Below are 13050 nucleotides of genomic sequence, written 5' to 3'. Positions count from 1 at the left end.
TACACCCTGGACAAGTCGCCACCCCATCGCATGGCCAACACAGATAGACGGACAACCATTCACACTCACGATCACACTGTAGGGCAAATTTAGTGTTGCCAATCAACCTATCCCCAGGTGCATGTCCTTGGATGTGGGAGGAAGCCGGAGTACCCAGGGAGAACATGCAAACTGTACACAGAGAGACCACAAGCCCGGGAAACAAACCGAGTACTTAAGCACTGCAGAACCTTGCTGCCCATTTGTCAATAGTGCGCAAGTAATAGGCTATCCATTCATACTGTTACGACATGCTCGTGGTAATGTTTTATGTTCGTTTGGTTTTGATTTTGATTTTTCCCATGATCACAAACACAACGTCTGTTCCTGAAAGCCAATTGGTGGACAATGAGTAAGTGCTGTGTGTCTAGGGAAGACGAAAGTGTATGCACGGGAGGTAAACTTGTTGGAATTGTGCCGTCAGAAAATTGGTAATAAAAGTAGGAAAATGGGCTGACTTCTTGTGTGACTTCTTCTGGGGCTTAATATACATTACTGTATATTAATTACATTTTTCATATAAAAAAAACTATTTCCTTCAAGGTGTTGCACATGTAAAGGAAAACTGTTGCAAAGTCCCATCATGCTCTTTTTATTTATTTTTTATTTTTTGCATGCCTTTGAGGTATATAATTATACTAGTACTTCTACCACAGTACTACTTTTGTTTATGGAAAAGCATGTTAATCTAAATACATTGGCCATAGATCTTTTCCTTGCCCTTATGTGGGCCTACCGAGGATGTCGTAGTGGTTTGTGTTGTGGTTTGTGCAGCCCTTTGAGACACTAGTGATTTAGGGCTATATAAGTAAACATTGATTGATTCTTTCTGGGGCTATAAAGAGTGTTTTAGAGAGCAATGATATGAAAATTTAATATCACGGTTCTTGTCAACAAAATCATTATTATTGTGGTATTGTTGAATATGCTCAAAATGTACTTATACACACACATTGAAATCTTTAGATGTTAGAAAATAATAGTAAATAGACCCACTGTTAAAAAAAACCCCTCTATTTTGCATGTTGTTTTTATGCTTCACTAATAAGTGTTCTTGCTGGCGTTGTGGTGTCCTAGCCAGTTCAGCTGTCCTTTATTGCAGAATAAAAACACCTTTTTACTCTGTTCTAAGAGGGCACAGATTGTAGATTCCATGTGCACAATTAAATAGCTGAGTTACTCAAGGCAGAAATGTTCTTATATAAGTTTAGATTGTGGTGTGTTGTTTCTTAATTGGAAAAGGCATTGTCTCTTGCATTCATGTTAGCATTTGAGCTGGCGCCAGTCAGTCCAAGAGTTTATCAAAGTGCAGTTATCAGTTATGTTTTTTAGATCATTTAAATTAAAACCTTAATGCTAACAGTCGGGTGTTTTGCCACGGTTATTATTAATACTGTTTATCGTTACATCCCTAGAGTGCATGCATTGAAACTACATTTCCTGGATAGAATAAGCAGAGTACTTGTGTTTAAATGTATCATCTCTAACAATTACAGGATATTGCTAAAGTGTTATACAGGAAAGCAATAGTGTGACCCCTGCTGTGTCAATATTACAGTACAGCATGCCTCCTTACTTCTAAAGTAAAATTAGCTGTAATATGTCATTTATTTTGTTGTTCTTCAACAGAGAGACTTCTCCAAATGGAACGGGAAGAGAGGCGCAAGGAGGGCTATCGTCGTCAAGATTATATAAGTCTGGACAAGATACCGACTTGGAGAGAAGATAATTATGGTAAGAGAATATGTCTTTTGTGGTCAGATTCATACATTCAATCCAAACAATTATCAATAGGGCTGCATAATATATACTCTATAAATATCTATTTGGCCGACGAATGAGCTTTAATAATGTTTTCTCGTGATAATGCATGTTGGTGACGCATTCTTCCCGCATATTTCACCGGGACAATGAACAGGCGTCCTCAACGCAACGACAAATTCTCACTAGCAGCTAATCTTTTTCCACAGTACAAACAACTTTTAAATCAGCCATCCTTGTTTCTACAGCAGCTAATAAACTATGTTTCTTACAAGTACTGTAATCACTGGAGGATGAGGAATAGCTAAACATGCTACACGAGCAATGTTTGGAAAATTACTTCTCAAGAAATTGAATGTGCTTCATGGCCATGGACGTGTTATTGCAAGATTGCAAGCTTGTCACTGTTTCATTATTTCTACATAGCAGTATTACTGTGTGTATGTATTTCAGTGAATTTCGCTCAAAAATGAATATCTTTATGCATACTTTCAACGGAAATTATATCGAAATATACAAACCCCATTTCCATATGAGTTGGGAAATTGTGTTAGATGTAAATATAAACGGAATACAATGATTTGCAAATCCTTTTTAACCCATATTCAGTTGAATGCACTACAAAGACAAGATATGTGATGTTCAAACTGATAAACTTTTTTTTTTTTAAATAATCATTAACTTTAGAATTTGATGCCAGCAACACGTGACAAAAAAGTTGGAAAAAGTGGCAATAAATACTGATAAAGTTGAGAAATTTTCATCAAACACTTATTTGGAACATCCCACAGGTGTGCAGGCTAATTGGGAAAAGGTGGGTGACATGATTGGGTATAAAAGCTGCTTCCATGAAATGCTAAGTAATTCACAAACAAGGATGGGGTGAGGGTGACCAATTTGTAGGCAAATTGTCGAACAGTTTTAGAACAACATTTCTCAACAAGCTATTGCAAGGAATTTAGGGATTTTACCATCTACGGTCCGTAAAATCATCAAAAGGTTCAGAGAATCTGGAGAAATCACTGTATGTAAGCGATGATATTATGGACCTTTTGATCCCTCAGGCGGTACTGCATCAAAAACAGACATCAGTGTGTAAAGGATATAACCACATGGGCTCAGGAACACTTCATAAAACCACTGTCAGTAACTACAGTTGGTTGCTACATCTGCGAGTGCAAGTTAAAACTCTGCTATGCAACGCAAAACCCATTTATCAACAAAACCAAGGAACGCCGCTTGCTTCGCTGGGCCTGAGCTCATCTAAGATAGACTGATGCAAAGTGGAAAGGTGTTCTGTGGTCTGACGAGTCCACATTTCAAATTATATTTGGAAACTGGACGTGGTGTCCTCCGGAACAAAGAGGAAAATAACCATCCGGATTGTTATAGGCGCAAAGTTCAAAAGCCAGCATCTGTGATGGTATGGGGGTGTATTAGTACCCAAGGCATGGGTAACTTACACATCTGTGAAGGCACCATTAATGCTGAATGGTCCATACAGGTTTTGGAGCAACATATGTTGTCATCTAAGCAACATCATGGACGCCCCTGCTTATTTCAGCGAGACAATGCCAAGCCACGTGTTACAACAGCGTGGTTTCGTAGTAAAAGAGTGCGGGTACTTTCCTGGCCCGCCTGCAGTCCAGACCTGTCTCCTATCAAAAATTTGTGGCGCATTATGAAGCATAAAATACGACAGCGGAGACCCCGGACTGTTGAACGACTGAAGCTCTACATAAAACAAGGATGGGAAAGAATTCCACTTTCAAAGCTTCAACAATTAGTTTCCTCATTTCCTAAACCTTTATTGAGTATTATTAAAAGAAAAGGTGATGTAACACATTGGTGAACATACCCTTTCCCAACTACTTTGGCACATGTTGCAAGCATGAAATTCTAAGTTTATTATTATTTGCAAAAAAAAACATAAAGTTTGAGTTTGAACATCAAATATATTGTCTTTGTAGTGCATTCAACTGAATATTGGTTGAAAATTATTTGCAAATCATTGTATTACGTTTATATTTACATCTAACACAATTTCCCAACTCATGGAAATGGGGTTTGTATATCGAATATCGAGTTTAAGTAAAAATATATGGAGATATACTTTTTTGTCCATATCGCCCAGCCCCAAGTAATAGTACTGTAGATGCTTTTATCTGTTCGCTCAAAACTGACATTTAGTTAACCATTTAGCTTTTAGCAGAGAGGCTAACAGTCCCTTTCACAGACAATATATTGTTGTGCTTTCCTCTACCGTTGCTGACATTCTGGTTGTTGTTACATTAAAAAACGTAAAAATGAAACACACTGCTCCTTTTGCAAGAAAAACTGTTCTGTGGCAAATCTGATACATGGCTGTTAGGATGTTTTCCACAATTGTTTTCAATTGGTTTACAATAGTCTTCTTGTGGCAAATCTGATACATGGCTGTTAGGATGTTTTCTACAATTGTTTTCAATTGGTTTACAATAGTCTTCTGGTATAGTTAGTTTAACCTTTTTGTTTTTCATTGTGAAAGAGCAGTGAAATAATTCATACACTTAAAATTAATTTTTGCCCTCTGATTTTCCTTTTTCAGTATACGTTTTTGTCTGTATGGATATGAAATGGTCTTAAATTTGATTCATTATGGTCTTAAAAAAGTCTTAACAAGTTTTCCATTTGACTCGTTGAAACCTGCAGAGACCCTGAATAGTCAGGGGAAAATAGGTCGTTGACGATGACTAAGACAAATATTTTTAGTCAACAAAATTTTATACTGCATAAAACCACATCAAACGCACTGCACCACGTTACATCACACGAGTCGGTAACAGCATTGTACGTACATAAGAATATTTAATAAGCTTATTTGTTACTGGTAACAATAGTAGCAGCGGCGTTCATATCTAATACCGTTATTTCGAACACTATACCACACATGGTAGGAGAATATGCAAACCACAGGTTTCCATAGTTCTAGTTCATTTATGATAAAATTAACCTGAAACTTCATGTTAAAAGTATACAACATAAACTAACAACACGTCAATTTTGAATAAAGCAAAAAATTTTCTGGACCAAAAATTACTACATATTCTTTACGACTCACTAGTTTTACCACAGTGTAGAAATATGGGGAAACAACTACAAATGTGCGCTGTGTTATAAAAATTATAAATTAATAATACATAATACATCGAGAACATACAAACCCCCTATTTATTGAATCAAAAATATTGAAATTCAACGGTTTGGTGCATTTGCAAAGAGATAAAATTATGTATAAAGCAAACAATAACGTGCTACCCAGGAATGTACAACAATTTTTAACAAAATAGGAGAAATATTGCCTAAGAGGAAAATCTAGTCTAAAACATTTTTATGCTTGTACAACACTTAAAACCTTTAGCATATCCGTATGTGGAATTAATTTTGGAATTAATTAATCAAAGAAATCAAACAAAGCACCAATATGATTCCGTTTAAGAGGCTGTTCAAACTACAAATTTTCAAAAAGGACACAGAAGAAAAATTATGATTAACATCTTGAACCCTTTTTTTGGAGATAAAGATGATTTATGTGTTTGATATTTGTTTACTGACTATGGTATATTTTATTTATTCACTGTTCTGTCACAGAGAACAAGGAAATTGAATAACCTTGCGATGGTATGCAAACGGGTAGGACAAGATAAGATCAGCTTTTTCCTATCCTTTTTGGACGTGCTGTAATGAAACAACTGAAAATATGTGATGCATTACATTGTATCGTATTCGTGTTCGTAATAAACTGAAACTGAACTTAACTGAACTAAACAAAGGTGGGTGAATCAATACAAATACACGTCATCGTTGTGGCTTGTGCAGCCCTTTTGAGACACTCGTGATTAGGGCTATATAAAAGTAAACAGACAGACACAAGGCCAAGTATAACATTAGTATATAGTCAATACTCCAGTGGTTATATTGATATGTTTTATTATCAAAAAATCTTGTAATTGTTTTATTTGTCTACAAAGTCAGGAAATAAGTCCCTGGAAACCGGAGGGTTTTATGGACAAACAAACAAATTAGAGCCAATGGAAGGAAATAATTTAAATATTTAATTGATATTATTTCACATCCTGTGTTTTTGTCTTATTACAATTGGGATCAAAAATGAAATATTATTAGTATTGGTATGACCAAGACTGCCCTAAATTTGTGGTATTGCCCATAGATATTAAAAAGTAGCCAAACAACAGAAGAACAAGTGCTTATTACATTTTAACAGACGTGTAGATAGAACATGTTACAAAAGCAAGTAACCAGATATTAAGACATACACTTAGACTTCCTTTTTATTGTCATTCAAATTTGAACTTTACAGCACAGGTAAGAACGAAATTTCATTGCATAAGCTCATGGTAGTGCAGGATAAAAAAAGCAATAAGGTGCCTATGTAATTCAATAGATTTATATAGATATATATATAAAATAAATAAATACATATACATATATATATATAAATAGATTACTGTACGGATAAATATATTGCACTTTTTCACACGCGTCCACGTTTATGGATGGATGTATGTTATACTGTCTTTTTTATTCCAGCGAGTTAATCTATTTTGGGGGGAGTTGAGGGGATAATTTAGTTATGATGCTTTCAAGAGTCTTACGGCCTGAGGGAAGAAGCTGTTACAGAACCTGGAGGTTCTGCTTCGGAGGCTGCGGAACGTCTTTCTAGAGTCCAGCAGTGAAAACAGTCCTTGGTAGGGGTGGGAGGAGTCTTTGCAGATTTTCTGAGCCCTGGTCAGGCAGCGGCTTTTTGCGATCTCCTGGATAGGAGGAAGAGGAGTCCTAATGATCTTTTCCGCCGTCCTTACCACTCTTGGAGAGACTTCCAGTCTGAGGCATTGCAGGCTCCAGTCCAGACAGAGATGCTGTTGGTCTCTATAGTGCCTCTTTAGAATGTGGTGAGAATGGGGTGAGAATGAGGGGAGGGAGCCGTGTTCTTTTCATCCGACGCAAAAAGTGCATGCGCTGCTGAGCTCTTTTTACAAGAGCTCTGGTGTGTAGGGACCAGGTTATATTGTCAGTTATCTGTACCCCCAGGAACTTGGTGTTGCTTACCATCTCCGCCGTTGATGTAGAGTGGAGCGTGGCTGGACTGGTGCTTCCTGAAGTCAACGATGATCTCCTTGGTCTTGTTGACATTCATTACCGGGTTGTTGGTTCTGCACCAATCAACCAGATGTTTCACCTCCTCCCTGTAGTCCATGTCGTTGTTGTCACGGATGAGGCCCACCACTGCCGTGTCGTCCGCATACTTCACAATGTGATTAGTAGTGGACCTGGCGCAGCAGTCATGAGTCATCAACGTGAACAGCAGCGGACTCAAGACGCAGCCCTGGCGGGAGCCGGTGCTCAAGGAGATGGCACTGGAGGTGTTGTTGCCGTCTCTCACAGATTGGGGTCTGTCTGTGAGGAAGTCAAGCAGCCAGTTGCATAGGGGGGTACTGAATCCAAGGGGGGCCACTTTGCTCACCAAGTGCTGCGGGATGATGGTGTTGAATGCTGAGCTGAAGTCCAGGAACAACATCCGCACGTGTGTGTCCTTTCCTTCCAGATGTTCTAAGCTCAGGTGGAGTGCAGAGGAGATGGCGTCCTCTGTGGAGCGGTTAGGGCGATAAGCAAACTGGTATGGGTTGAATGTGGGGGGAAGTCTGGAGACAATATGTTCCTTTACCAGCCTCTCGAAGCACTTCATTATGATGGGGGTGAGTGCAACGGGGCACTAAAAACTACAACATGGTTGACGGTGAAGAAGACTCTGTCGAAGTAGAGGCACGTAATTAAGACTGCCCACAAAACAGTGCATCTTGAAGAGACCGTCAGGAAGTGGTTTGAAGATGGTCTGTCAAACATCCTTCCATCCATTTTCTACCGCTTGTCCCTTTTGGGGTCGTGGAGGGGTGCTACATAATCTTTGCAAAAATTTGACCAGAAAACCTTCCTTAATTCATGTTATGTAGACAACAACAAACTTTTTTAAATGTACAAAAAATCATATCATGACCCTTAAAAAATATGTACGTATATGTTAAATGCAAAGCATGAGAGTGTATACAACAATCTAGCTTTTATTTACTTTTCTGACAAATATACTACATTGTGAATACAGTATTCAATTTTTGTTTTGTTTTTTTATTTAAGCTGAGAGCAAAGAAGAAGGGGGACTTTTGACCGGCGGAGGAGGACTGAATGATAAAGTATCTCTCTACAAAGGAGACATAACTGTCCTGGAGTTGGATGCCATTGTCAATGCTGGTGAGTACCGATTACTTTGACCTTAATAGGAGCTTCTTGGTGCTATTCAGTGCTTGATGATTCCTGATTTTATTACATTTCTCTTGGAGAAATCAGAAGCATTTGTTCTTGACTTAAAATTGACTTCAGGGTGCTTTATCTTTCCTGCACAAATGTTATTAATATGATGGAATAACTTCATCTGACTTTTATATGTACATACATTATTTTTGATTTGCCTGAAAGCTAATATAGCGTGTCTGTGTCTCTGTTAGTGCACTATTGAGACAAAAAAAAAAGACTATATCTGGGACTGAAAGAGCTTAGCAGGAAAAGGTTAGGTAATAGCAAGTGAGCCAAAATGCCTTTTTCGTGTTTCAGGATACTTTATAATGTTATGTAATTTTCTTCAGTATCTCTGCTCGCAACCTACACGCTGTCAGTTGCAAAAGACTTTTCTACTTTTCTCTTCTGCTGTAATTCTTTTTTTAAATATACGGTAGCTATGTAACAGCCTGAAGGTCTACTTTTACTCTCTTTTAGAACCAGTGTTTGCAAACACATACACTACCATTTTTTTGTGTGAAATGAGTGCTCTATAATTAATGCCAAATTAATAGATGTGAAAAACAGACTGCTCTGTTGGATGAGGCTAATTAATTTAATCTACTATGTAAATTGTCACCCCAAGGACTTTGTGACATGACATTATGCATCGTTGTCATCTGCGCTGTGTGTACAAAGATGTGTTTTTCTACACCTAATAGGCCCCTGATACATGCATAAATTGCTGTGGCCTGTGTGTGTGTGTGTGTGTGTGTGTGTGTGTGTGTGTGTGTGTGTGTGTGTGTGTGTGTGTGTGTGTGTGTGTGTGTGCTGCAGCTGGTACATAGTTGAAGAATTACTATTTTTCCTAAAATATTTTGAATGCTATTAGAAAGAAAAAAGCAATGGATGTTAAAGGGGAACTGCACTTTCTTGGGGGAATTTTGTCTATCATTCACACTCATTATGAGAGGCATGATGACATTTTTTTTATGCATTCTAACTCGTAAATTAACATAAATAAAATTCGGCCTACAACGGAGCCAATGGTAGGTCTTTAATTCTGCCCATGAAACCCAATAAAAACCCATCCAAAAACCGCCAACAATCGTGACTTGAATATTAACCAACTATTAGTGATTTTGTTACTATAAGCACCAACGCAGACACACTATTTATACCGGTGCCTTCATCACACGCCTGTGTGCCTGTATTTATGTCATCGAGTGGTAAGCTGCATTCTTGCATCTGGAAGTTTATTGTAGATCATCACTCATGTTTCTCACCTGGACAGTAGAAGGATGATGACATATTCTGACAAATTTTTACATTCTGACAGCCAGGTTAGATCCAAAAGGGCGAGAACATCACAAAAATATGCTTCCTTTGAGAGTATTGTGAGTCAGTCTTCATCTAAACGGGACTATAACAAGATTCTATCAATTGACATTCTAATGACAGCAGACTATGTACTGTAAGTGATGTTTTTATTATGTTTCTTGGCTCTCTGCAGTGAATGAGTGATTTTGTAGGGGGAAAAAAGTGAATATTGTGATGCGTTTTTCAAATGAATGCATTGCCTATGCTTAAAATGATCAGAAAACGTAAACATTGAATATACTTATAAATATGCCTTTTACTATATCACATATATACTTGCACCATGTGTTTGAAACCTTAATGGAGCTGTTTGGATGTTTTTTTAAGGGCTTTTGTAGGCAAAATTGAGCGACACCCGTAAACTCAATCGTAAGTAATATTCCAAAGTAGGTGCAATTCCCCTTTAAATAGAATTACTCTTCAACTTTATAAATATCAAGTTTGTTGGTTTGTTACGCGGCATTACCACTGAAGCAAGCTGTCTGACAGTGTATTTTGTGTGTATATTTTGTGTATAGTCCAATAGTTTTTGACATTTTCTTCAGTGGAAAATGGCAAATTTGTACTTGTCCTGATCAGATCCAGAGCGGAAACACTAAGATGAGGCTACTTGAGCCGAACCGACCCTCTGATTGCAAAACACTTCCTTATATAAGGTTACATAATGTTTTGCAGAAACATTTATTCTACAATATAACATTTTACAGCGGGTGTTATGCTTTTTAATGCACTGTAAGTGTGTCATCATTAATGTTGCTAACGGGACAATAAATTGCAGAGAAATGTACGCAAGAGTTTTCATCGAAGGCCACATCACAGTAAAAGCTGCCCTCAGAGGGCTGCTTGTAACAGTAAATTTATATGAATTTTATAGTATACTGTCTTAGATTATTACACAATTGCCTATGTACGTATTTGATTATTAAATTTTGTACTTACAAATTGTTGGATAACTTGCTTTGAAATCATAAGTCAGTGTGAAAAGCAGATATAAAATTTTGTAGATTTATTTTAACAATAATGTTTTGGAAGATACCGTGTGTTAATATTTGTTGCATGATCTGATGATGATAATAGTAATGTTTTTAAAGACAAGCAATTGTATGCGGTGTGTGTGTGCAAGTTTTCAGTCAAAAAAAAAAAAGTTTTGTAAAAATTAAGTTACTTAATTCTATAGGCTTTCGTGGGCCGATTTTAATGAAGTGGTGGGCCACTTTTAATGAAGTGGTGGGCCAGATCTGGTCCCCCGGCCGTGAGTTTGAAACGTATGACATACAGCAAGGCCTACAGTACTCTGACTCACCATGAAGGGGGCGTTCGTGAGCTTCCATCCTTCTACAGAGTGACTAAGAAGCTTTTGAAACTAAAATATTCTAAGGACTTTTACAACAAATAAACCGATTGTCAGTTAAAAAAAAAAGTATTTGAAAGCCTGTTACGCTCCTAAAGTGCAACCTGCATTAACATTGATTAAATAACATACCTTTAACGTTAAAAAAACAACAAAACTTAAAAAGAAGTCTGTGCCTCACCTAACATGAACCTCCCTGCATATCACTAATCTTGAGACTGCTGAAGTACATTGTTTATGATAGGCAATGCTTGTTACCAATAAAATGACCTAATTTCTTCCTTAATTAACTTTGTGGCACCATTGTGCAGTGGTTAGAACTGTTGCATCACTGCAGAGTTGACCGTGCACAGATTTTAAATGAAGGATCCATAATAAACATTTTCTTCAACCCTGAAAACATTCAGTTTATTCAAAATAATACAAATGTTTATAAAGTCATACAGTATATATTTTAAGAGGCCGCAGTGTAGCATTAGGAAATTAATATTAGTCAAAACAGCAGTGAAATGTGGATTACAAAGTTAAGACATCCACAATTTTATGAGCCCTTGTGGTCCCACTGTTATAATGGTTGCCGGAAACTTTTAGAGGGTGTCTGCGTGCTTTATGACCTCTGTTAAAGTTTAATTATTAGGCTCATTGGGTTTTTAATGCTTCCTTAATTCTGTTTGGCTGGCGGTTCTGCCGAAGCTGCTTAAATGGTGATAGACATAAGACAATATAAGGTTTTTTTGGTAGTTTTGGTGGTGGTGTCAATATGAACTATGAAGGCAAGGCTACAAGGGTGTAGGGTTGTCCCGATACCAACATCTTGGCATCGGTCCCGGTCCCAATATGTATTTTGATACTTTTCGATACTTTTGAAATAAAGTAAACCACAAGAAATTGAATGATTAGCTTCATTTTAACAGAACATCTTATACCATGATACATTAAACATAAGTTTCCTTTTGCACTCAAAAACCAATTTTTGAAAAGTAGAATTAAATGGCATTAAACACATTAAATGGCATTAAACACATTGGGCTTATCTTATTGTATTCAAATAACACTACATATTACATGCAGCCTGCCATAATCTACGACATTGTATTAAATGCCTTATAAAATGTATGGTTGCCACTCTTGGTCTGTGCAAGATAAATACACTAATTAGTGAATACTAAAAACAATACCAAAACAACTGAAAATATGTGATGCATTACATGTGTATTGTATGCATGTTGGAAATAAACTGAATCTGAAACTGAAAACTACAAAGACAAGACCTCTCAGGTAAAACCCATATTGTTAAAGAAACCACAAATTAAATGATTGGAATTTGTTACGAAATTCAGTGAATTCACTTGCAATAGTAGGCTCCAGCCCCGCCTCACAATCCATTAGAAAATGGATTGATGGATCGTTTACGCTATGTGGGCAGTTTTGACTCCGCTAATAATTGGCAATGGGCCAACCAGATGTTTGTGCAACTACGTATGAATTGATTTACGTGGTGTTACCATTTATTGGTCAATTGTACAGAATATGTACTGAACTGTGCAATCTACTAATAAAAGTTCCAATCAATCAATCCATAATGGGCATAACAGGGGAGCTAGTTAATTACATTCTTACCTGTCGGCCTTTAAACTCCCTGTGCAGGTTTGGATGCTTTCCTTTTAAATGTTTACCGAAGTATTGCCACCTTTTGGCAAAGCATTTTTCAATGCAGTTTGCAGAGTGGCCTTTCAGTGATAGCTTCACCATTATCGTTTGCTTTGAAGCCAAATGTCTTCATATTGTGCTAGGTGCATCTCCTTTATTAACTTGTAGAATTGTCTTTTTTTTTGCCTTTCTTCCTATCCCTGCTCTCTCTCTGTGTGTGTGTGGGCTCACTTAACGTGCAACAACACCGCGGTGTGGCACGACAGGATGCGGATAATAACAAATGTACCGGTATTTTTCAAATGCAGTATAGTACCTTTTTTTTTTATGCATTAGTACTGCGGTACTTTGTTAGTACCAGTATACCGTACAACCCTACAAGGCTGGCTAACTGCTATGCACCAACTGCCGTTGTACCCTGCTTACTCTCATTTTAATTTAATTCAGAAGTGGTACTGTATCATTTTACAGCAGTACCTCAATTTACAATAATAATTGGTTCTGTAACGCAGCTCTATATTGGGATTTAAAAAGTTTAT

General features: G+C 37.3%; 1 protein-coding gene across 1 annotated transcript in view; it reads left to right on the top strand.

Moving 5' to 3' along the window:
* Positions 1–13050, top strand: part of macrod2 (mono-ADP ribosylhydrolase 2) — a 1231520-nt gene that overhangs the window by 5989 nt on the left and 1212481 nt on the right. Inside the window, exons 2-3 of the mRNA XM_061910570.1 lie at positions 1669–1773; positions 7993–8106. Of these exons, the coding sequence (XP_061766554.1) occupies positions 1669–1773; positions 7993–8106 (219 nt within the window). The remainder of the gene's footprint in view (positions 1–1668; positions 1774–7992; positions 8107–13050) is intronic.

Source organism: Nerophis ophidion, linkage group LG09 (assembly GCF_033978795.1).
Source record: "Nerophis ophidion isolate RoL-2023_Sa linkage group LG09, RoL_Noph_v1.0, whole genome shotgun sequence".
Lineage (NCBI taxonomy): Eukaryota > Metazoa > Chordata > Actinopteri > Syngnathiformes > Syngnathidae > Nerophis > Nerophis ophidion.
Note: the sequence above shows the minus strand (reverse complement) of the source record. Positions and strands in the feature narration are given on the sequence as shown.